The 22,373-nt window shown below is 43.3% G+C and overlaps 4 protein-coding genes across 7 annotated transcripts in view; 3 read left to right on the top strand and 1 right to left on the bottom strand.

Moving 5' to 3' along the window:
• LOC110069392 (uncharacterized) overlaps window positions 1-13,334 on the top strand; it is a 39,716-nt gene extending 26,382 nt beyond the window's left edge. For both annotated transcript variants that reach the window (XM_020776919.2, XM_089287247.1), the window contains exons 26-30: window positions 56-97; window positions 9,729-9,836; window positions 10,274-10,313; window positions 11,028-11,125; window positions 11,353-13,334. In XM_020776919.2, coding sequence (XP_020632578.1) covers window positions 56-97; window positions 9,729-9,836; window positions 10,274-10,313; window positions 11,028-11,125; window positions 11,353-12,078 — 1,014 coding nt within the window. In that variant the 3' untranslated portion in view covers window positions 12,079-13,334. The remainder of the gene's footprint in view (window positions 1-55; window positions 98-9,728; window positions 9,837-10,273; window positions 10,314-11,027; window positions 11,126-11,352) is intronic.
• Window positions 492-4,404, top strand: LOC110048253 (uncharacterized). Its single transcript, XM_089287222.1, has one exon. The coding sequence runs from the start codon at window positions 703-705 to the stop codon at window positions 4,402-4,404; it is 3,702 nt and encodes a 1,233-aa protein (XP_089143348.1). The 5' UTR covers window positions 492-702.
• LOC149113650 (uncharacterized) lies at window positions 5,363-9,701 on the bottom strand. The gene has a single exon (XM_089287221.1). It carries the CDS (start codon window positions 9,392-9,394, stop codon window positions 5,363-5,365), a length of 4,032 nt encoding a protein of 1,343 aa, XP_089143347.1. The 5' UTR covers window positions 9,395-9,701.
• Window positions 13,335-13,977: 643 nt separating the features above from the next.
• Window positions 13,978-22,344, top strand: LOC110069386 (uncharacterized). Of its 3 annotated transcripts, none has more exons than XM_020776907.2 (8): window positions 13,978-14,135; window positions 15,288-15,367; window positions 16,874-18,142; window positions 18,575-18,815; window positions 19,212-19,337; window positions 19,875-19,958; window positions 20,570-20,668; window positions 21,077-22,344. In XM_020776907.2, exons 2-7 carry the CDS (start codon window positions 15,347-15,349, stop codon window positions 20,665-20,667), a joined length of 1,839 nt encoding a protein of 612 aa, XP_020632566.2. In that variant the 5' UTR covers window positions 13,978-14,135; window positions 15,288-15,346; the 3' UTR covers window position 20,668; window positions 21,077-22,344. The 3 variants fall into 3 exon arrangements, with proteins under 3 accessions (XP_020632566.2, XP_020632565.2, XP_020632567.2); XM_020776906.2 differs by lacking the exon at window positions 13,978-14,135 and adding an exon at window positions 15,066-15,154; XM_020776908.2 differs by lacking the exon at window positions 13,978-14,135 and adding an exon at window positions 15,078-15,150.
• The last annotated feature ends 29 nt before the right edge of the window (window positions 22,345-22,373 follow it).

Below are 22,373 nucleotides of genomic sequence, written 5' to 3'. Positions count from 1 at the left end.
CCCACCTAGTTTGGTTCACACTACTTATATTTGTTTTCTTTTTCGTTGCTTCAAGGGACTGTTCATCTTTATTTTTCATTGCTTAGCCGATGAAAGGGTAAGTCACATGGCTTATGCATAATCACAGAGATAGACACTGTATATAATTAAATTATTACCCAATCGGTACTCCCCATTCTGAGAAAGGATATGAAGTACACACATATATAGTGAGGATTCTGGCACAGCACTCACGCAACACAGTGCAAGCGTAACACAACTCCTCATCTGAAGATTCGGAGTTGTGTTACGCTTGCACTGTCTTGCGTTCGCTTGTGACCAGAACCCTCACTATATATGTGTGTGTGTGTGTGTGTGCTGTGCCAGAACTGCGTGTGTGCGCAGTGCCAGAACTGCGTGTGTGTGCTGTGCCAGAACTGCTGCATGAGTGCTGTGCCAGAACCGTGTGCGTGTGTAGCGCAACAGCACAGCAGTTATAGCAGCGCATTTTTTTTTCGACAACCATTTTTGGAGAAAGGACACATTTTTTGGTTGCAAAAAGTACAAGGTCTAGGATCTGCGAACAAATACCGTTTTGTAGAGAGCTATTTTACCTCGCAAGCTTGGTTGTCGAAAGTGCGCCCAATTCGAGCGCATTCTTTTTTCGACAATCATTTTTTCGACAACCATTTTTGGAGAAAGGACACATCTTTTGGTTGCAAAATGGACGCAGGTATTTGGGGAGAACAAATTTTCGGTTGTCGAAAGTGCGCACAATTAGACAATAGATGCAAAAACAGAACAAACATGGTTTTGCAAGAAAAACCTGTGGATTTCGACAACCAAACAATAGTTCTCCAACCTTCCAATCTTGTAGCTCTATTTTTCCCAAGAGCCAAAGACGCAGCAGAAGCAGTCGAAGACGACGATGCAGCAGCAGACAAAAGCCCAGCAAATACAGCGACAAAACAAGCCTTCGAAAGCGAAGACGAAGACGCAGCAGCAGACGAAGACGCAGCAAAAACAGCGACAAAACAAACCTTCGAAAGCGAAGACGCAGCAACAGACGAAGACGAAGACGAAGACGCAGCAAAAACAGCGACAAAACAAACCTTCGAAAGCGAAGAAGCAGCAAAACAAACCTTCGGAAACGCAGACACAGCAGACACAGCAGCAGACGAAGACGCAGCAAACACAGCAAACATAGCGACAAGAGAAACCTTCCGAAGCATGGGGCTCCGATACGAAAAAAACGTCGCAGAGCACCTTCTTCTGGAAAACGCGTACCAAAGCAACCTGTTGTCCGACATTTCCAAGGTAGACTATCTGGAAGGGAACCTCGGTAGCACGAATTTGCGCCCGCTGGAGGGTCTGCCGCCATTCGTAGACGACATATTTGTCTTTGGCTACGTTTCTCGAGAGGAGTGCGTCTTCCAGAGAGGAAAACTGTACTGCACAAGTGGGGAGAAGGGGGCGGCAAAACTAGTGGTGGCGAGCATCGCGAACGCTTTGGAAAGAGCCCTGGGGAAAAGGGGCTACATGCAGACGTCCCTCGTGCACACGGTCGCGGTCGGAGAAGCTGCAACCAGCACAATCCGCGCAACAATTGCGAAAATCGAGAAGGACACACTCTACAGTGCGAAAGGAAAATGGAAAGAAATCCACCCGAAAAAAGAGATTGCCGGGTATTTCGTGGCGAAATGCGATGTTTCCGAAATCCCTCTGGAGGATATCCACAGCAGTCTGCATGTTTTCGAAAAATGTCTGGAGGGCTATGGCTACGGAATCTACAGCATAGACTACACGCATTATTTTTCAGGAGTTCTGGATCGCGAAGCGCTTGTGGCCCACCTTGGTTTTCGAAAGGCGGGGGATTTCTGCACAGCAATCGCCGAAGAACAGCCGACGATTCTAGAAAACACAAAAACCGTCGGGAAGCACGTCTGCACCTGGATAGCGACACCCGAGGAAGGGCGCACAGAACGCACAAAAATATACAACAAAGTCGTGTCGAATTTCGAGGCAGGAGAAATCCGCGAACCTGTTGGCGGCCATCTGGCAGACTACGCCGACTGCATCAACCCACACCTCCGCCAAACCTTCCTACACCCGGACGTGCAAGCCCGAGGGTGCACACGCATCGAAGTCTCTCTGTACGCGCCCCCACGGTACGAACTTTCGAGCAAGAAAGCCACAGACTACATCGGGAAAGTCTTGGAGCAAGTTTCCACCGAAGACGAGAAGGACGGCGTATTCGTGGTCCAACCACCCAGCAAACAGTGGCAAAACCTTGCCAAAAACCTGGATCGGTGTCTGGTTCTCGCGGACAGACCGCAAGGAAATATCTTTGTTGGCTGGTACGCGCACACAGGGACAGGAAGAATTTCGGGGATCCACGTACGCCCTGCACCAGCGAAAGTGCGAGACGAAGCAAAGTGGGAAAAAGCTATCTTGTGGGCCGCGGGGGACTTTGGCTTTCGAAACTGTCCAATTTTTCGGGTAGACATCCTGTCCGCAGACGAAGAAGGGGTGGAGCTAGGCCCGTTCCGTTGCTACACGAAAGACGAAAACGCTCGCACAATACTCGCCGCGAGCAAAAAACCAACACAGCTCCACCCAAACGGGGGCGACCCGTCGGAGCTTCTGCCGCCAACAGACAAAGTTGTGTGGGAATGGCGGGACAAAAAATGCCACGCAATCGGCAACGATTCTTCGAAATACGAGCTCCAAGAAATACAAGAAATCGCAGAACAGCGCAAAATATCCGCACTTTCGACAAGAAACAGAGAAAAAGTTCTTGCAGAGATTTGGCACGCCCGCACAGCCGAGGAGTGGAGACGAGAGATTTGGCAAAGAGAAGAAAAACAGCGAAAAAAAGAGGAGGAAGCGGCAAAGGCTCGAGTAGCGGAAATTGCCAACCTGCGAAAGTACGCCGAGGCGAAGAAAAAAATCCAAGCAAAAAGCTGGGAGATTCGTGCAACAGTGGTTGGCACTCTGTCTGGTGCGACAAAAAAAGTTGTGGAATTGCCAGCAGGCAGAAAATGGGATGTCCTAGGTTTTCGAGGCAAAGAAGACAAAGTCCGTGTTGTATTGCGGCATGGGAAAGAAGCGGCAATTGCTGTTTGGGCGACAAAAGGTTTGCAAAAAATCCTTCTAGAATGTGTGGACAGCTTCCGTTCGGACGAGAAAGACAGCACTGGTCGGCAGCTTTTCTGGCTAGTCTCTTTCACAGGTGTCGAAAAATTGGGAGGGTTCGGTGCTGCGAATCGAACCTTCGAAAACTTTCAAAAACTGGGAAGGAAAAACCATCGTGTGGAACCCCATACAAGTGGTATCCGCGCCAGACAGCGGAAGACTTGCATTCTTGCGGGCTCTAGGATCAAAATGCGAGGAGTACGAAGCCCTTCGTGTGGAATTGGCCAAAACCTGTCTGCAGAAAATCCCCGCGCCGGGAAACAAAACGGCGAAAAAAACAACAGACTTGCCGGAAGGGGAGTACATATGCAAACGTTTCGCTACTACAACCTTTCGAAACTCTTTGCGGACCATTCTGTTCTTGCTCCCGCTCGGAGAGGATGGGGAACCGGCAACAGACGAAGAAACTCCAACACACGGAGTCTTGCTAGAAAAAGAGATAGCGGCGATGGGCGGCATCGAAGCGCTAGAAAAAAGAAAAACCCCATTGCGTTGCTTGCTTGGCGAGGAGAAGACAACACCGAGCAAGAGAAAGTGCCGCAGAGTTGCGATAGCGTAGCCTTCTACACGGGGACAATAGTTCCGCCTTCGAAGCAGAAAGGAGAGTCTCCATCGCAAGCAACAACAAAGAGTTCTCCAAGATTCCAGTCCAACCATTTTTTCGCTGTCTCCGAGTCGATATGGCCTACAATGTGCGCCGATTTGTTTTCCAACGAAGAGACAAACTCGCAAAGAGCGGACCAATCCTTCCAGCAAACCTCTTTTTCTTCCAGCTGCTGGTATTTTTTCTCGCATGCACGGAATTGTTCGAAGCGGAAACGTGGAAGCTGTCCTTCTTTTCGAACAAGTTCCATTGCGTATATACTTGTGTTGCTTTTCTCCAAGCGCCGCGACACCTTCTATTCTACAACATTGCACGAACTCCTCTGCGCACAGCCAACGGCTCTTTTTCTGGTGGAAGGTACTTTTTTTCGGGTGGCGTGTCGCTCTGTGCAGCCTTCCACTCTTCCAGTTTTTGAGATCCACATAGCCACAGAAGAAGGGCAACACCACCAAACCCCAAAACAAGTCGGCCGCAGCGCTAGAAAAAAGGAAAACTCCCCTTCGCTGCTTGCTTGGAGACCAGAAGACAACACCAAGCGAGAAGAAGTGCCGCACGGTTGCTCTGGCGTAGCCTACACGGCAACAATAGTTCCGCCTTCGAAGCAGAAAACAAAGTCTCCATCGTAAGCAACAACAAAGAGCTCGCCATGATCCCAGTCCAACCATTTTTTCGCTGTCTCCGAGTCGATATGGCCAACAATTTGCGCCGACTTATCTTCCAACGAAGAGGCAAATTCGCGAAGAGCGGACCAATCTTTCCAGCAAACCTTTTCTTCTTGCTGCAGGTATCTTTTCTCGCGTACTCGGAATTTTTCGAAGGGGAAGCAGGGAAGCTGGCCTTCTTTTCGAACAAGTTCCATCGTGCATATTTTTTGCAGCCTTGCATCTTTTCAGTTTTAGAAATCATCCGCTTTGTCTGCGGGTTTTTTATCGTTTATTTTTTTCGCAGCTAGCAGGAAAAGAAAGCCAAAACCAAAAACTGCAGCCGCTTGCACAAGAAGATACAAAACAGACGTCGCCGCATTGCCAGCTCGAATTGCTGCGTTGCAGTTGTTCTCTATACTCTCCAAGATGCTAGTTTCCTTTTCTTCCACGCCATCTTTCCTTGGCAAATGTGCGGCAATTATTTTCAGGTGTTGGGATATTGCATGCACGTCTTGGCAAAGGTATCCAAACAACTCAAAAAAGGGGTCTTCTTCTTCTTCTTGGTGTTCTTCTTGGGGTTCTTCTTGTTCTTCTGGTGTTCTTCTTGTTCTGGAGCAGAGTGTTTTGGGTCCATTTTGCCGGCTTCTTGCCAAATTCTATACAACCTTGTTGTTCCAGTCCCGAAGCGCTCCCGGATCGATGCGATTGTCTCATCTGTTCCCCGCGCGGCAACAATTTCTCGTTTTTCTTCGGCAGAAAGATTTTTTGCAGGAGGCATGTTTGCATATATTCTAGTTTCTGCAGAATTCAAAAGAAAAGTGGTGCCTTGTTTGGGCGCGGCGGTTGTGTCGCAACATTGTTGTCTGTCGGCCGCGGTTGTGTTGCTGCTGTGCGAAAAAAAACCGCGGGATCAGTGCGAATTATTTTTTCTTGCCCACTCTTATGTGCGCTTATTAAAAACCAGTATTTCTTTTTTCAAACCAGTATTTCTCAAGAAATTTTTTAGCAATTCCTTAGAAATACTGGTTTTTAATAAGCGCGTGTAGGCTACGCCAGAGCAACCGTGCGGCACTTCTTCTTGCTTGGTGTTGTCTTCTGGTCTCCAAGCAAGCAGCGAAGGGGCGTTTTCCTTTTTTCTAGCGCTGCGGCCGACTTGTTTTGGGGTTTGGTGGTGTTGCCCTTCTTCTGTGGCTATGTGGATCTCAAAAACTGGAAGAGTGGAAGGCTGCACAGAGCGACACGCCACCCGAAAAAAAGTACCTTCCACCAGAAAAAGAGCCGTTGGCTGTGCGCAGAGGAGTTCGTGCAATGTTGTAGAATAGAAGGTGTCGCGGCGCTTGGAGAAAAGCAACACAAGTATATACGCAATGGAACTTGTTCGAAAAGAAGGACAGCTTCCACGTTTCCGCTTCGAACAATTCCGTGCATGCGAGAAAAAATACCAGCAGCTGGAAGAAAAAGAGGTTTGCTGGAAGGATTGGTCCGCTCTTTGCGAGTTTGTCTCTTCGTTGGAAAACAAATCGGCGCACATTGTAGGCCATATCGACTCGGAGACAGCGAAAAAATGGTTGGACTGGAATCTTGGAGAACTCTTTGTTGTTGCTTGCGATGGAGACTCTCCTTTCTGCTTCGAAGGCGGAACTATTGTCCCCGTGTAGAAGGCTACGCTATCGCAACTCTGCGGCACTTTCTCTTGCTCGGTGTTGTCTTCTCCTCGCCAAGCAAGCAACGCAATGGGGTTTTTCTTTTTTCTAGCGCTTCGATGCCGCCCATCGCCGCTATCTCTTTTTCTAGCAAGACTCCGTGTGTTGGAGTTTCTTCGTCTGTTGCCGGTTCCCCATCCTCTCCGAGCGGGAGCAAGAACAGAATGGTCCGCAAAGAGTTTCGAAAGGTTGTAGTAGCGAAACGTTTGCATATGTACTCCCCTTCCGGCAAGTCTGTTGTTTTTTTCGCCGTTTTGTTTCCCGGCGCGGGGATTTTCTGCAGACAGGTTTTGGCCAATTCCACACGAAGGGCTTCGTACTCCTCGCATTTTGATCCTAGAGCCCGCAAGAATGCAAGTCTTCCGCTGTCTGGCGCGGATACCACTTGTATGGGGTTCCACACGATGGTTTTTCCTTCCCAGTTTTTGAAAGTTTTCGAAGGTTCGATTCGCAGCACCGAACCCTCCCAATTTTTCGACACCTGTGAAAGAGACTAGCCAGAAAAGCTGCCGACCAGTGCTGTCTTTCTCGTCCGAACGGAAGCTGTCCACACATTCTAGAAGGATTTTTTGCAAACCTTTTGTCGCCCAAACAGCAATTGCCGCTTCTTTCCCATGCCGCAATACAACACGGACTTTGTCTTCTTTGCCTCGAAAACCTAGGACATCCCATTTTCTGCCTGCTGGCAATTCCACAACTTTTTTTGTCGCACCAGACAGAGTGCCAACCACTGTTGCACGAATCTCCCAGCTTTTTGCTTGGATTTTTTTCTTCGCCTCGGCGTACTTTCGCAGGTTGGCAATTTCCGCTACTCGAGCCTTTGCCGCTTCCTCCTCTTTTTTTCGCTGTTTTTCTTCTCTTTGCCAAATCTCTCGTCTCCACTCCTCGGCTGTGCGGGCGTGCCAAATCTCTGCAAGAACTTTTTCTCTGTTTCTTGTCGAAAGTGCGGATATTTTGCGCTGTTCTGCGATTTCTTGTATTTCTTGGAGCTCGTATTTCGAAGAATCGTTGCCGATTGCGTGGCATTTTTTGTCCCGCCATTCCCACACAACTTTGTCTGTTGGCGGCAGAAGCTCCGACGGGTCGCCCCCGTTTGGGTGGAGCTGTGTTGGTTTTTTGCTCGCGGCGAGTATTGTGCGAGCGTTTTCGTCTTTCGTGTAGCAACGGAACGGGCCTAGCTCCACCCCTTCTTCGTCTGCGGACAGGATGTCTACCCGAAAAATTGGACAGTTTCGAAAGCCAAAGTCCCCCGCGGCCCACAAGATAGCTTTTTCCCACTTTGCTTCGTCTCGCACTTTCGCTGGTGCAGGGCGTACGTGGATCCCCGAAATTCTTCCTGTCCCTGTGTGCGCGTACCAGCCAACAAAGATATTTCCTTGCGGTCTGTCCGCGAGAACCAGACACCGATCCAGGTTTTTGGCAAGGTTTTGCCACTGTTTGCTGGGTGGTTGGACCACGAATACGCCGTCCTTCTCGTCTTCGGTGGAAACTTGCTCCAAGACTTTCCCGATGTAGTCTGTGGCTTTCTTGCTCGAAAGTTCGTACCGTGGGGGCGCGTACAGAGAGACTTCGATGCGTGTGCACCCTCGGGCTTGCACGTCCGGGTGTAGGAAGGTTTGGCGGAGGTGTGGGTTGATGCAGTCGGCGTAGTCTGCCAGATGGCCGCCAACAGGTTCGCGGATTTCTCCTGCCTCGAAATTCGACACGACTTTGTTGTATATTTTTGTGCGTTCTGTGCGCCCTTCCTCGGGTGTCGCTATCCAGGTGCAGACGTGCTTCCCGACGGTTTTTGTGTTTTCTAGAATCGTCGGCTGTTCTTCGGCGATTGCTGTGCAGAAATCCCCCGCCTTTCGAAAACCAAGGTGGGCCACAAGCGCTTCGCGATCCAGAACTCCTGAAAAATAATGCGTGTAGTCTATGCTGTAGATTCCGTAGCCATAGCCCTCCAGACATTTTTCGAAAACATGCAGACTGCTGTGGATATCCTCCAGAGGGATTTCGGAAACATCGCATTTCGCCACGAAATACCCGGCAATCTCTTTTTTCGGGTGGATTTCTTTCCATTTTCCTTTCGCCCTGTAGAGTGTGTCCTTCTCGATTTTCGCAATTGTTGCGCGGATTGTGCTGGTTGCAGCTTCTCCGACCGCGACCGTGTGCACGAGGGACGTCTGCATGTAGCCCCTTTTCCCCAGGGCTCTTTCCAAAGCGTTCGCGATGCTCGCCACCACTAGTTTTGCCGCCCCCTTCTCCCCACTTGTGCAGTACAGTTTTCCTCTCTGGAAGACGCACTCCTCTCGAGAAACGTAGCCAAAGACAAATATGTCGTCTACGAATGGCGGCAGACCCTCCAGCGGGCGCAAATTCGTGCTACCGAGGTTCCCTTCCAGATAGTCTACCTTGGAAATGTCGGACAACAGGTTGCTTTGGTACGCGTTTTCCAGAAGAAGGTGCTCTGCGACGTTTTTTTCGTATCGGAGCCCCATGCTTCGGAAGGTTTCTCTTGTCGCTATGTTTGCTGTGTTTGCTGCGTCTTCGTCTGCTGCTGTGTCTGCTGTGTCTGCGTTTCCGAAGGTTTGTTTTGCTGCTTCTTCGCTTTCGAAGGTTTGTTTTGTCGCTGTTTTTGCTGCGTCTTCGTCTTCGTCTTCGTCTGTTGCTGCGTCTTCGCTTTCGAAGGTTTGTTTTGTCGCTGTTTTTGCTGCGTCTTCGTCTGCTGCTGCGTCTTCGTCTTCGCTTTCGAAGGCTTGTTTTGTCGCTGTATTTGCTGGGCTTTTGTCTGCTGCTGCATCGTCGTCTTCGACTGCTTCTGCTGCGTCTTTGGCTCTTGGGAAAAATAGAGCTACAAGATTGGAAGGTTGGAGAACTATTGTTTGGTTGTCGAAATCCACAGGTTTTTCTTGCAAAACCATGTTTGTTCTGTTTTTGCATCTATTGTCTAATTGTGCGCACTTTCGACAACCGAAAATTTGTTCTCCCCAAATACCTGCGTCCATTTTGCAACCAAAAGATGTGTCCTTTCTCCAAAAATGGTTGTCGAAAAAATGATTGTCGAAAAAAGAATGCGCTCGAATTGGGCGCACTTTCGACAACCAAGCTTGCGAGGTAAAATAGCTCTCTACAAAACGGTATTTGTTCGCAGATCCTAGACCTTGTACTTTTTGCAACCAAAAAATGTGTCCTTTCTCCAAAAATGGTTGTCGAAAAAAAAATGCGCTGCTATAACTGCTGTGCTGTTGCGCTACACACGCACACGGTTCTGGCACAGCACTCATGCCGCAGTTCTGGCACAGCACACACACACGCAGTTCTGGCACAGCACACACACACACACACACACACACACATATATAGTGAGGGTTCTGGTCACAAGCGAACGCAAGACAGTGCAAGCGTAACACAACTCCGAATCTTCAGATGAGGAGTTGTGTTACGCTTGCACTGTGTTGCGTGAGTGCTGTGCCAGAACCCTCACTATATATGTGTGTGAAGTAACCCGTGAGAGCGAGTGACAACAAAATTGGCAATACGCGTGCTTTAAGAGAATTCCTGAGGAAAATATGTAAAAGTGCACTTTTTTTTCTTTAACCGATTTTACTTTTTTCCTAGATTCGCACAGAATACAAACGAATCATTTTCTGTCATGGAAGTCGAAGGGATTACATTCGGAAAAGAACGATTGCGAGAACTAGACATTGCAAATCTCCCTCTACTATAGTAAGTATAGAATAGTCATGAGCATGCAGAATACAAAGCAAAGTAGTGTTGGCCTCATCCACGTCTGAAATAAAAAGCACGGCGTATTCCTATAGCTACAGATATGTAACAAACCGTACTCGGTTTATTTTCTTATCTTTTAGGGAAATGAGATTAGTGAAATCAACGGGGTATGATGGCCTTAATGAAAATATTGATTCGGCACAGCTAACACATCTGGTATAATTATAATTATGCTGATGGATTGTTGGGGAAAATGTAATTAATTACTTAGGACAAGAACACCAACAATTTTTATGAAAAGGAGCTGGTGCCTGTTTTGACCGGGTGTCCGGAACGAATAGATCGAATAGAGAACGATCATTGATCGAATAAAGCGAAAATGAAGTACTAATCCCTAGAATAAATCTGAAATTGATTGTGTTTTTGAATTACAGACAACAAGAATTGTCGAGAAGAAAGCCAGAGAATCGGAAGGTACAACCAACTACGTTTGTTTCTGACGAACCTTAATCTATCTTACTCCTCAATTTTAATGCGATTGTTATGCTGAAGGATGCCTTGCTGGACACTAATCAAAAATTGCTCTTGATACTGACGGCTCAAGTTCTGAGCATAAGTTCTCTCAAGCTCAATTTCCTGAGCATAAAAAGCTAGTCAAATAAAAATTGCCATGCTACGAAGCAGAACTTTATAAACTTGCTAACTTAGCTCAGCGACCATTTTTGCGTTTGAGACCACTTGTGATTATTCGGTTCCTGTACCGTTTTGAACTTCCAAAATAGTGCAGGACTTCAAAAATAACAATGACAAAATTATCGTTGGTGTTTCTGGAGTACTGATTAAGTTACCATTGTTGCTTTCCGGTCCAGAACTTGGTCGAGATAAAAAAGGGCTATGACAATGACTTTTGTTTACATTTTCTCCACCCCGCACCCTGTCCAGTGACACAGGTAGCTATAGCGTATCTTTTCCTAACCTACACCTAGTCTAGAACGTAGGTTATCGATTTTCGTACTGACCAGAGCCCCGTTAGCCGTCATTGGCGTTGCCCAGGATCCACGGCAAGGACGTGGGGTTGGCTTTTTGGATCCCTTCTAAAACAAAGGCTAATTATCGTTCCATGAAACTTCCTTGTCTTCGTAATTAATCATTTAAAGTATCTTATTATTTCTTTGTTGTTCTTTTTAGAGAAGAGGATCTCCCACGGTGATGATACTGTAACAGTAGAGACACGCAGTATCCCTAGAGTCAGTAGAGTTATGTTTGCTGATCAAGATTTAATCGAGGCAAGGACTCCCTTAATATCTTAGTATTCTCATTTCTGCCATTTTAAGTACCTAGATGCACATCCATAGCCAGGCTCCTTGGACTATGAAGCCTTCCGAGGACATACTTTCGTTTACTTTAGCACCGACACCGACCAGAGCAGTTACTCGAGAACATCATTTACTTTTCCTTTGTTTCCTTTTTTCGTTTGTAGCATACGCATAACCTTTATTGTCAAAAATTGTAGGGCTTGGACTGCAACCTGCAAATCCCATCATTGTCAAAGGCCAGCGAGGAAAATGCAGATGAGTGCTCAAAAACATGCCAGGATAACAACGTTAGCGAAAGCGATGAAGGAGAAAGCGAATACCATGACGACGAAAGTGCTGAGTCTGATGACGTTTTCTTTGAAGATATATCTTCGAGCTTGATCAACATTCGCAAGGGGAAGGTGAATAGTACCAAGCATTCGACCATTTCTAATCCATTTGAAAAGAAGCTCATTTGCGTTTCAGACTTGGACTACACCCCCTATTACAGTCAGAGAGAAGAACTGTCACACGACAATGAACAGAATGAAATGAAGAAGTCGTCATATCAGCGCTGTCACGGAAGTTGGCGCGTGGTTAATTTGACCAATCACGATTCAATGCAGCAAATTAAGAAAGTACGTGTAGAGGATGAAAATGAGTCGCTCGATTTTTCGGCTGATTTCGATCTCGAGTCCAATTATCAAATGCAATACACTTCTACAACGCGACGAGTTTATCGGTATAGTCAAGATTCACGTGTCTTAACTTCCACTAGGCCTGCGCAAATCGCACTAAGTGAGAGTAGTGTCATAAGCAGTGACTTCAGAATGAGTATTTCAACATTCGAGAATGGCAATTCAGAGCTGGAAGACGATTCCGGGTCTGTTTTTGAAGAAGTAGGGTTTGCAACAAACGACAAAGCAAGTGATAACGAAACATGAATCTGTTACTAACTGAGATCTTTATTGGATGACCTCGATACGAATTGCTTTAACGCTTGACTTTACCACAAAAATGTTATTTCCCTAAAGGAAACGTTTCTGAGATGTTCGGGTAAGTAAATGGCCGACAACCATTATTTTACCTTGAACTCAAATAAGATGCAGAACAACGAACAACGGACTGTATGGAGCTTGCATGAACACTTGGGAGGCACGTGTCGAATGATGTCTCATTGATATATCCGTCGTTCATCTGAGTTACTCCTACCACCATCATTAATGTACGTAATAATCGTAATTATTTAGATAAAAAAAAGAATAAATGCAATAATGCCATGGCTACTCACATAGAGTAGATGTACTAGGTTCGAATAATTCACACCATATTGTGCATTAACAACAAAGCAAAGCATTACAGAACTCCACGGAAAGAGAGTTAGAAATAGTTAACACTAAATAGACTATATTTCCATAACTAAAAGCGAGAGCTGTACTGAGAGAATATCGACGCTGTATAATTCCTTTATAGTGTGGAATAGCGAAGTCGGTGTCTTATCGGTCAGTCCTCTCTCAGGCATCTTTATTGTATAGAATCTATCAAGAAAACCCGACAAATAGGAGGGTGTAATGAAACTCGCTAAATATTCGTAGTTGTGGATAAAGGCATCCACCACGATTTTCTTATTTTCTTTCAGTCAGATAAATTTGTCCAAAACTTATTATGATTATTTAGCTATAGAATGGTAATTGAGTGCAGCAAACAAGAAAGAAAGGAACTATTTTAGGACTAAAATCTATAGTTCTTATCTTGCAAATGACAGTGCCAGTCACTGCGTCTATTTCTCTAAGAAAGAAACACATAATATAAATTTTACAACTAGAATAAAAGTAGAAAACAATAGTAAACTTTACTACATTTTGTCGTAGACAGTTCCGTCAACTTACGGGGAACATTGCAAGCCAGTAAAATACATTCTCCTCGGCCATCAAGCTAACCTTGAGGGTACACTTTAATTCAGTTTAAATAAACACTTAATTATTTATCTATTTTGCTATTAAGTTCAAAATCGCGATTAAATGGCATAATTATAAAACTGTGGAGGAACCAGTTCATGGCTAGACTAAAGGTCTATTCAAAAAAACAAAAACAAAAACAAAAAACTAAGAAAATGATTCAAAGCTAAGAAATCGTAGGTTTGAAGTACGTTTCTGTTGTGGAAAAAAAATATAATAAAATATTTCATTATTTCGCCGAACAGGTGATCGTATTGTTACGCATTTGTTTTCTCTCTTATATAAATCAGCTTTTTCCTTCATAGGTGGGCATTCTTCATACCTTGATTCCATAGGAAAGTGTATTCAGCAGACCCACGGACGGTAACGATTTACGAGATTCGCCTCATTGGCTATTACGATGGCCTAAAAGCCGCACTTTCGAGGGCAATATCCCACACTTTTTATTAATCTTAAAAGTTATGGCCAAATGATTTTACAATTTTTAAGCTCTGTGAGAATTCGCTATGTTGAAATTAACGGTTGAAGACCAGTTCTTGGAGTAAAAATGCGGCAATTTATCAGAATGGTTCCTGAATCCAGCCAAGCATATTTCAGTTTTTTCCATTAAAACATTAAAAGTTTAGCTTTGAAATATTAATGGGAAGACCGCCAGGAGATTTTCGCAGACTTTTACTGTTTTTAAGGTATATAAAATTCTCCAGAGGAGTTCACCCTTAAAAAAGGTAGAAATGAGCATTATTTTCCAGTCCTATTATCATAAATAAATCCGTGTGAAGATAAAGTCAGTTTCCATCGCAGATTTCTGAAAACAGCTGCTCAAAAATGCGACGGCAATTCAACAAAGGATTTTACTGAGTCGACGCGAAAATGTTTTGGCTTTACTCTTTCAGAGATCATTCTAAAAGATCGTCATAATTGGTCCAAGTAACGTCTCTCGTATAAACAAATGAATAATTTTAGTAGTTAGTAATTTGAATCTGGCTCATTTGCCTCAGTGACAGTTTATTGTCTGCTCATGTCGAACCGCGTGCTGAACGAAGGTAAGTCTTAACACCTTTACATTTTTGTATATATATTTTTTCTAATTCGTAAGAAGATTATTTCGTTGTCTATTTTTCCTTAAGGAAGTTTAAAATTTTGTATCACGCTGTGCTTGAAATCAACTTAAAGATTATAGCAGTCAGCGTCAGAAACAGCTAGAAACAGTCAATCAAAATTCAGTTCATCGCCGTTTGATTGTATGACTGAATGGACCACGAGTTTCCTCGTGTATACGCACATGGAGTTCTATATACATGTATGCCGTTTTGATTTATAGTACACGTGGTGTGGTCAGGACACTGAAATAAACGAAAACTGAAATTTTGACCAAAATGTTTTCCACAGCTACTTCTTTGTGTATTTTAAGAGAACCAATTCGGCAAAATGACAATTCTTGAGCACAAGAAATTGGGCAGCATCGCAATGATGCGCTTATTCTACTTTTAGGAGCAAAGAAACAAACAATTCAAGCTGTGAATTTAACTTCTTCATCTTTCGCTTCAACATTTGAATGTGTCCCAAGCTCTGTCGAAGTCTTTTCATTGAATAAATAATGCGTGTTAATTTCTTTGTTCGATATGGATCGCGGCAAACACCAAAGTATTGAGAAAAAGTCGTACGGCTTTGTCAACCTAATGTACGTACATCGAAGTTTTATACTCACTCAGCCAAATTCGTTAATTCAAATGTCAGCTACGCTTATACGCAGACTTAAGAAACTTCATTTCTCTCGCAATAAAAGCGTTCAAGTCAAGTTCCAAAGAAACATTGTTGACAATAAATTTTGACATAAATGGCCACACCTGTTGGAATGAAACACGCTTTGGTTCAGATCCAAAAAAAAAATAAAACAAAACAAAATGAGAATCTGAAATTAAATTGAAAGAGTCATGTTTAAATACAGGCGTTGCGTCACCGGCAGATCATGAAAATGTATATTTTTCTGGTTTTTTTACGAAACCGCAATGCAGTTTTCGCATGACTCATTCAGTCAAACAAAGCGGTGAACGAACAGTGGGTATAGCCGATATTCTTGTTTGCATTCACTTGTCTGTCCGTCCGTCTAAAAAGATAGTTATAAATTTCTGCACGCTACCGTAAACATTGAAACGTGATATTTCTGACATTTAGTTCTTTGTTTTTCCTGAAAGGTTTCCGCAAACCATCTGTTTAAACTGGAGTTGCTGCAGTGGTGGACAAGTCGACAAACATGGCATCAGCTTTGTACGAGGTAAAATTTAGTTTACTTTGAGCAAAGTCCTTATACCTACCGCTACACACGTGTACCATATTAATTTTGCCTAATATGGGCTAGGTCATGATTCTTTTGTTGATTCTTGCCTTTGGTCTATAATGAATTCCAAACTTCCGAATGAAAATGAAATATTCAAGCGGAGAGATGATATTCGAGAAACATAAAAAGGAAAGATGATTTGTAAGCATTATAGATCCTGATTATACATTGTAGATAACGCTGTAAATGTCTCTTGTAAAAGTGATCTAAACTTTCATCACATCCGTACTTCCTTTTTTCTACCTTCTCGAGACACTTCACTTTATATTAAGTTATATGCTTACACTCTGCAGTTTTCATGGGTTTCATGATCACTAGCACTTAAGTTGTCGGCTAAAATACGTAAAATATTGCAATACATAAACCAGTAAAAATATTGCTTAAAAAAGTGCTCAACGCCCAAAACCGACGGTATAATAATCACTTCTTGGTCTCAAACAGAAATGTCCATTTGGTGGCATGGATGTAAGCCGAATAAAAGAGTAATGAATACCTGGAGGTAATTCACAGGCTAAATGTTTTACCTTATAATTAAAAGCTCATCAATTTATGATGCATACAGATGGTGTTCGAGAAAAATTGCAGAGCGTTTTAAATTCCATACGAATAATTATACTCGTGTAACACGGATGTAAACAACAAAACAAACATACAAGCTCAGTTTGGCGCGAGCATTCACGCTATTTACATATTTTCCTTTCTTTGTTAATGTTGATTGTTAGTCTTCACAGAATAATAGCGTAAATTCGCGCGGAGTGAAAGGTAGCCTGTTCTTAATATTGCGCATGCGTCTGGGTTGCGTTCTTAATGTACTCGGTACTTCGGAACTTTCTTTGCGCTGTTTGCAAGAGCACGGTTGTGCTATGCCTATAAATAGTACCACGTATAAATTTAAGCCTTTAGAGTTTTCAGATAAGAAATATGCGGGACGCAGAAAAATTCTGAGTCCCCGACGGGAGTAGAAATAGGACATTCCGCACACAAGGCATGACAGTGAAACTTGTGTGCCGAGCTAAGGCCATTTACTATGATAGGTTTGTATTTAACATACTTCTTGCATACTGCTAGGAACAGCAATGTCGAAAGCACCTTGTGTAGAGTGCGAAGAGGATAATAAAGAGGAACATGGTATATTTCAGTTCGGTATAATCCTTGATCCAAATGGTCCAACAGTTCCCTCTAAATTTTGCACGTATTCTCGTCAGCGCTCTATATAGAGCAACAGTTCGAGTATTACTTTTAATACCAAACCTAAGGCAATCATCTCTATTTAAGCAAATACAAGTACTGAATTAAAAACTAAATTGATTGAGGAATTCTTCACGTCTAGTTGATTATTCCTTATATTCCCCTTATCTAAGGTTGAACAATGTATTAATATTAGAAGAAACTGATTTCTTATCAATAAAAGTAATTGTGATATCTTCGTATATTTCATTGAAGAATGTCGGAGAATGGCGCACAAATGTGGAATCAAGAGACATGCTCTCATCAGACGAAACTGAGCCGTCTGATTTCAAGGGAGATGCTAAAGATCACGACGATGAATATGAAGAGGTAAGCCCAAAACAAAATTCCTTAAAAGAAACATCTGAGAATACCTCACTCGCCAAAGAAAATAGCCACCAACATCATGAAATCATCGGTAACGCCATCAACGGCAACGGCATCCATGAAATACACCGTGAGGATCCACACAGCTATGATGATCGAGACGATGAGGGAAATGTAAAAGATGATATCGACGACGGTCAGGTCAATGGAGAGGAAAATTACAATGACAGAGCAGCTGCTGAAACAAATGAAGATGACCGTGCTCCTCCAGTACCATACTACGGAAGAACTCTTGTGGCCCCGGAATACATGAATTTTCAGCTTGAGGAGGCATCTCAGAAAGAAGAGAAAACCGCAGAGGACGACAACGATAATGAGATCATTGTCGCTGATGAGTCATCAGATGAGCTGGGCTCTCCCAGAGCAGAAGAAGAAATTCCTGACCAAACAATTCAGAAGGAGGTTTTAGAAGAAGACGACATAACGTTGTCTGAAGAGGAGTCAGATGAAGATGAAGATGGTAACATTGAGGAAGAAGACCAGAGGGTAAAAGTTAATTGTTATGTCGAAGAGCAGTATGAGAAAGAAGACCAGGAAGAGGAGGAAGAAGACGAAGAGGACCTGGAGGAAGAAGAGGGGAAGGAAGAGGAAAATACTGCAGGCGAGAACTCCAAGCATACTCCAGAGGTTTATAGTGTAGGCTCGCCACAGCTGGCTCAAGCAGAAAATGATGAGGAAGAAGATGAGGAAGGAAATGAATACGATGAAATGCAGGAAGGGAGCTCATTAAAAGAAGAAGTAGAAGTTGAAGAACAGGAAACTACGGAAGAGGATGGACAGCAGGCAACTCATAGCAAAAGCAGTCTTCAGTTGGCCGAGACAGATGATGACTATGAGCATGATGAAGAAATAGACATAGAGACCACGAATGAGTGCAGTCTTAAGCACTCGGATTCTCTGAAAGTACAGGTGGCTTCATCACCTCTAGACATCGGTGAGGTGGGTTCTGTTGCTGAATCGTTTGACGGCCGTGACGGAAAAAGTGTAACATCCGAAGATAACGACGGAGATAAACTTGACCGGGAGGAACAAGAATTTACTATAGAGGACAGGTCTTTTAATGAAACAGATGACCAACACGAAGAAAGAAGGAAAACGGTAAGGATATATTAGAAAGAAGCCGTCAGGTAATCAATCCGCTGTATGAATGTTAACTAGGCAGTTTTCATAAGTTGCTTTCTTCGCGGAGGCTTCTTTTTACAAATGCGCGCGAAGATATTTTATTGTAAGGAAAATGTAAGCCTGTGGAGTCCTAGAAAAGGAAATATAAAGCCCTCTTTTCTATTCCCCAACGTTCTCGCACGCTCTGATCTCTCTCTTTTGCCCCAATCCTCTTTTTCTCTTTGATTTTCCTTGGGAGCCTCCAAAACCGGATTGAAGTTTAAACATGATCTTGTTGCAAATGATAAAATGTTGGTCGAGCGCCCGATATAATTGCAGCGGACTTATTACTTTTGACTTGCAAATGGATCCTTTTTCTTCATTGTGCTGAACTCCTGACTGATGAAGAAAATAAATTTTTGCCTATAGTTTAATGGGCCGGTTCAAGAGTTTGAAAGCCAGGGGAATAAACACGTGGAAGAAGAGGAGAAAGATGATGACAGCTGTCAAAGTGACGATACAGAGGAAGACAGTAACGATGAAACTGCCGCCATCGTAGAAATCAACGATAAACACACTTGTGATGACGAGGGCGGTGCAGATCTTGACACTATTCCCGAAGGAGAGGACGTGGAGGGTAACAGTGAAGCCCAGGATGAAGAATATTCTGGTAAGAAATATGTGAAAGTGTTTGACAAAACAGAAAAATCTTGGTGCTATAACGTAATAAAAAGGCAACCAGCTATTTTTTTTTTCACACGTTTCAAACTGAAAGGACAGGACTTAGTATGGGCTTGGAGCGGGGGTTTGGAGCAAGTATGACCTGCAGGGAGCAAACCATTTAGAGCTCCCTGATCTTGATAACAAGGTTAGTTGGAGAAGGGCCCTTAGTAGCTTCCTGACCTTTTCACAACGATAAGGAATGACCACAATGCATAGAAAATGTTTGGAGTTACAAAATAGTCCTGGAGGAATGCCATACCTCCGCACTCGCCCCATTTTCATTGTGTTTTGTACTGATGACACGTATTCTTTTATGTCTCTCCGGCTGAATTACTCCCTGAAGTCTATATCAGTTCCCAAGGACAAAGCGACGAGTCAGACCTAGCTGGAAGAGTGAAAGAGCTCGGAAGAATGTTCGATCGAGGAGGTCCAGTGTTTCCTAAAACAGTAAAGAATGACACCGACGCAGGTATCTGCGTTTAATTTGACGTAACATTCAGAGAATAATTATCTTCGCACGCTGCGAAAACCGTTCCCTTTATCGACCTATAAGTAATAGTTGATTGAGCCCGATATTTTTGCCAGAGAAGTTGCTAAGCAGTATCATGAGTTTTCCAGGTCTTCGTATCGCCTCAGTGACTTAGCAACCGCGCATCAGTTCGATTTAACATACGTCTGCAAAGATATCTCCTAAACTGATGGCAATTGCTCCTAGATTGTTTATGCAACTTGAAGGGGAAAAAGAAACCCTCTTCCACCGGCCAGAGATTAGTATCAAGAGAAGTAGATATACTCCTAACGGTTCAAAACAATGCTTTGGGCGGAGTTTAGCTCAGGCTTCATATGAGCTTTGTGGCTAAATTTAAGTTTTTTGATCAAAGTGACGTAAGTTTCCCCAAAAGGTTGCATGTTATTCAGCGTACACCAAAATGACGCATGCAAAAGTCCAAACCTCCTATTATTTATGTCACAGTTTACACGAACAACGTTTTCTCCCCTTTTGTAGTTGATGGATCTCCTGTCAGCGTACGCAGGTACAAAGCGATCTTTGAACAAGATCAATCGTCAGCAGAGAGAGCCCGAGAACCTGGTACACATTTTAGAAACTATTGTAAACAGTATCTGATACGGGAGATTGTAAACAGTATCTGATACGGATATCAGATACTGTATACTGATACTCCCGTATCAGATACAGTAAACAGTATCTGATACGGGAGACAGACTCCATGATAGATTGTGTGGTCGAGTAAGTAGAGAAAATGGCACACGGCGGTCTTACATTGAAGTTCTTCAATCCAGCCATTAACTAATGTTCGGTGTTTTTGTTAGTCCCGAGTTCAACGTTTCGGCCACCCTTGCACGCTAACCATCAAGGCGGTCTCCTGCCAATTTAGATTGAAAAAATTGGGTTTTCTTTACTCAGCAATATTTTGTCATTGCCTGTTTATAAAATGGACCTGGAAGACCCACGTTTAGAGTGACAAACGTATTTAAAATATTAGCTATTTATTTTTATTATAACTGATATATTGTATAAATTCGACGATGACCACTCGAAAACACTATGTGCAGAAAAGAAATGATGAAGAGGACGATATGTACTTTGTGTGTTGCGGTGAATTCGTAAAAATGAAAGGCTACCAAATTATTTTTGTCATGGAGGAATCTCCATTGAGATTTAATTTTTGTTTTCTTAAGGACGAAGGGAGGAGTTAACGGGTCCTCCACGAGGCATTGTCAAAAATTTGCGAGGACTGTTTGAGAATCCACAGGGTTTTGAGGCCAGGAAAGGATAAGGTACAGTACAATGCATGCACTTTTTTAAAACATCTTGATATCACTTCTATCACCCCAAGTGGTTCGGTAAATCAGTGTTACTATTTATTTTTCTCCGATGTACAGTGCTTATTGCTAGTTTAACTTGTATTGAGTTTTCGAGGGGAGATCAGAAACGCCCTCTCCTTTCCCCATTAGGCAACAAAACATAAGCGACTGGGTATAAGGGCCGGTGAAACGCCAAAGTCTATGAAAGGAGAAAACTCCGCAAATTTATATTTGCAAACGACAATCACTCATTTATCTAGGGCCATATAGGGGCATGAACTAAACTGAATTTGACTTTTCCCCGCCCAAGCCCTACAGGAGTCTTGGGCAGATTAGGTTTTTGTCTATACTCTTGTCAGCTATTATCTGATTCCTTTGCAGCTATTGCTATTTCAGTTTCAATAACGGGCGTCATGAAGTGAAATCAAGATCAAGAGATGTGGTGCCGTTTAACCACAGAGACAATGAAGCATATTCTCATACGAAGAATATGAAGAGAGATCTATTATAAACATTTATTAAATAGGTGATACTAGTGATAACTAATCATAAAATCTAGCCAATCACTAGGCATTTATTAAACAACATTACAAGTTTAACAGTCAGCAATTTAGCTTTCATGGCGTAGCATGAAACATGATGAGTAATTGTACATACGATTTTGAGGATACCTTAAATCGTATTGGGATTGTTTGCGTTTTTTGGGTAAAAACCGACAACTGCAGAAATCCAAGTATTATATGTTTCATCAAGGAAGAACGAACGACGATTGGGCAATCTCAGGAGCAAAAATAAGTACTTGCCGTCCGGCGTCTTTACTGATTCATTTCATTGATCATGAAGTAACTAGAAAGTCACCTAATCTCAAACAAAGGTCGGCACACCCTAAAGGACATGTTTCTGGGACAAAAAGAAGTCTTTCTGGGACTTGAGGCGGAGAAAAGCTCCTTTGTGTGTACTCATGGAACGCACGTTAACGCAAGGTGATGTGCCCAAAGTGGAGTTTGGTTCATTTCTATGTTGTAGCAGGGACAGGTTGCAAGAGCAGTGCACAAGATGCGACATTGAAAATTGAGGCCATTTTGTCGCTATTTCATGACACATGAATTCAAACCAGCTGAATTTCACTGTTCCATGCATCATGTTCCGAGGACAAATTTTGGCAAAAATGTTTTGCAAAAACGGGCATGTCACGCCAGAAAAACTGTCTCTGCAACATGTCCCCTGGTGTGTGCCGACCTTAAGAAAAATCATAAAAGCACTCCCAATTTGTTGCTAAGCGAGTAAGCCACGCATGACCGACTGAAACCCGCATAGAAAATGGTACATGCTGATTTGCATCAATCAAAATTGATGGTTTTTGGCCAGAACTGTTTTTCCTCTATAGAAGTAAACACTGTAAAGTTGCAATAACGGATGCTTGAAAGTTTGGGTACGATCTTGCGATATTTCTGCTCAGTAAAACTAAAAGTAAATAAATATTGCTTTGGTATAACAGAACTGGAGCTTGCCTAGCTAGACCACTAACTCGCGCCTTCAACTGATCAGTAATGGCGTCTTGAAGACGTTTTTCGAGCGAGACCTGAGTAATTATTAAAATATTATAAAAAGCAAAACAAAAATAATAAAACTGCTTGTTATACAGTTAAGTTTGTACTCGTCTTCAACTTGACTTAAT

Source organism: Orbicella faveolata, unplaced genomic scaffold (genome assembly GCF_042242905.1).
Source record: "Orbicella faveolata isolate gen_17 unplaced genomic scaffold, um_ofav_v1 contig_14, whole genome shotgun sequence".
Classification (NCBI taxonomy): Eukaryota; Metazoa; Cnidaria; class Anthozoa; order Scleractinia; family Merulinidae; genus Orbicella; species Orbicella faveolata.
This window is presented reverse-complemented; position numbering and strand designations above follow the sequence as displayed.

Coding starts and splice junctions, on each gene's coding strand:
- LOC110069386 (XM_020776907.2), top strand. CDS start 15,347: ATGGCATCAGCTTTGTACGAG. Junction 15,368..16,873: donor TGGCATCAGCTTTGTACGAG/GTAAAATTTAGT, acceptor ATTTCATTGAAG/AATGTCGGAGAATGGCGCAC. Junction 19,959..20,569: donor AGAGAGAGCCCGAGAACCTG/GTACACATTTTA, acceptor TGTTTTCTTAAG/GACGAAGGGAGGAGTTAACG.
- LOC110048253 (XM_089287222.1), top strand. CDS start 703: ATGGACGCAGGTATTTGGGGAGAACAAATTTTCGGTTGTCGAAAGTGC.
- LOC149113650 (XM_089287221.1), bottom strand. CDS start 9,394: ATGAGTGCTGTGCCAGAACCGTGTGCGTGTGTAGCGCAACAGCACAGC.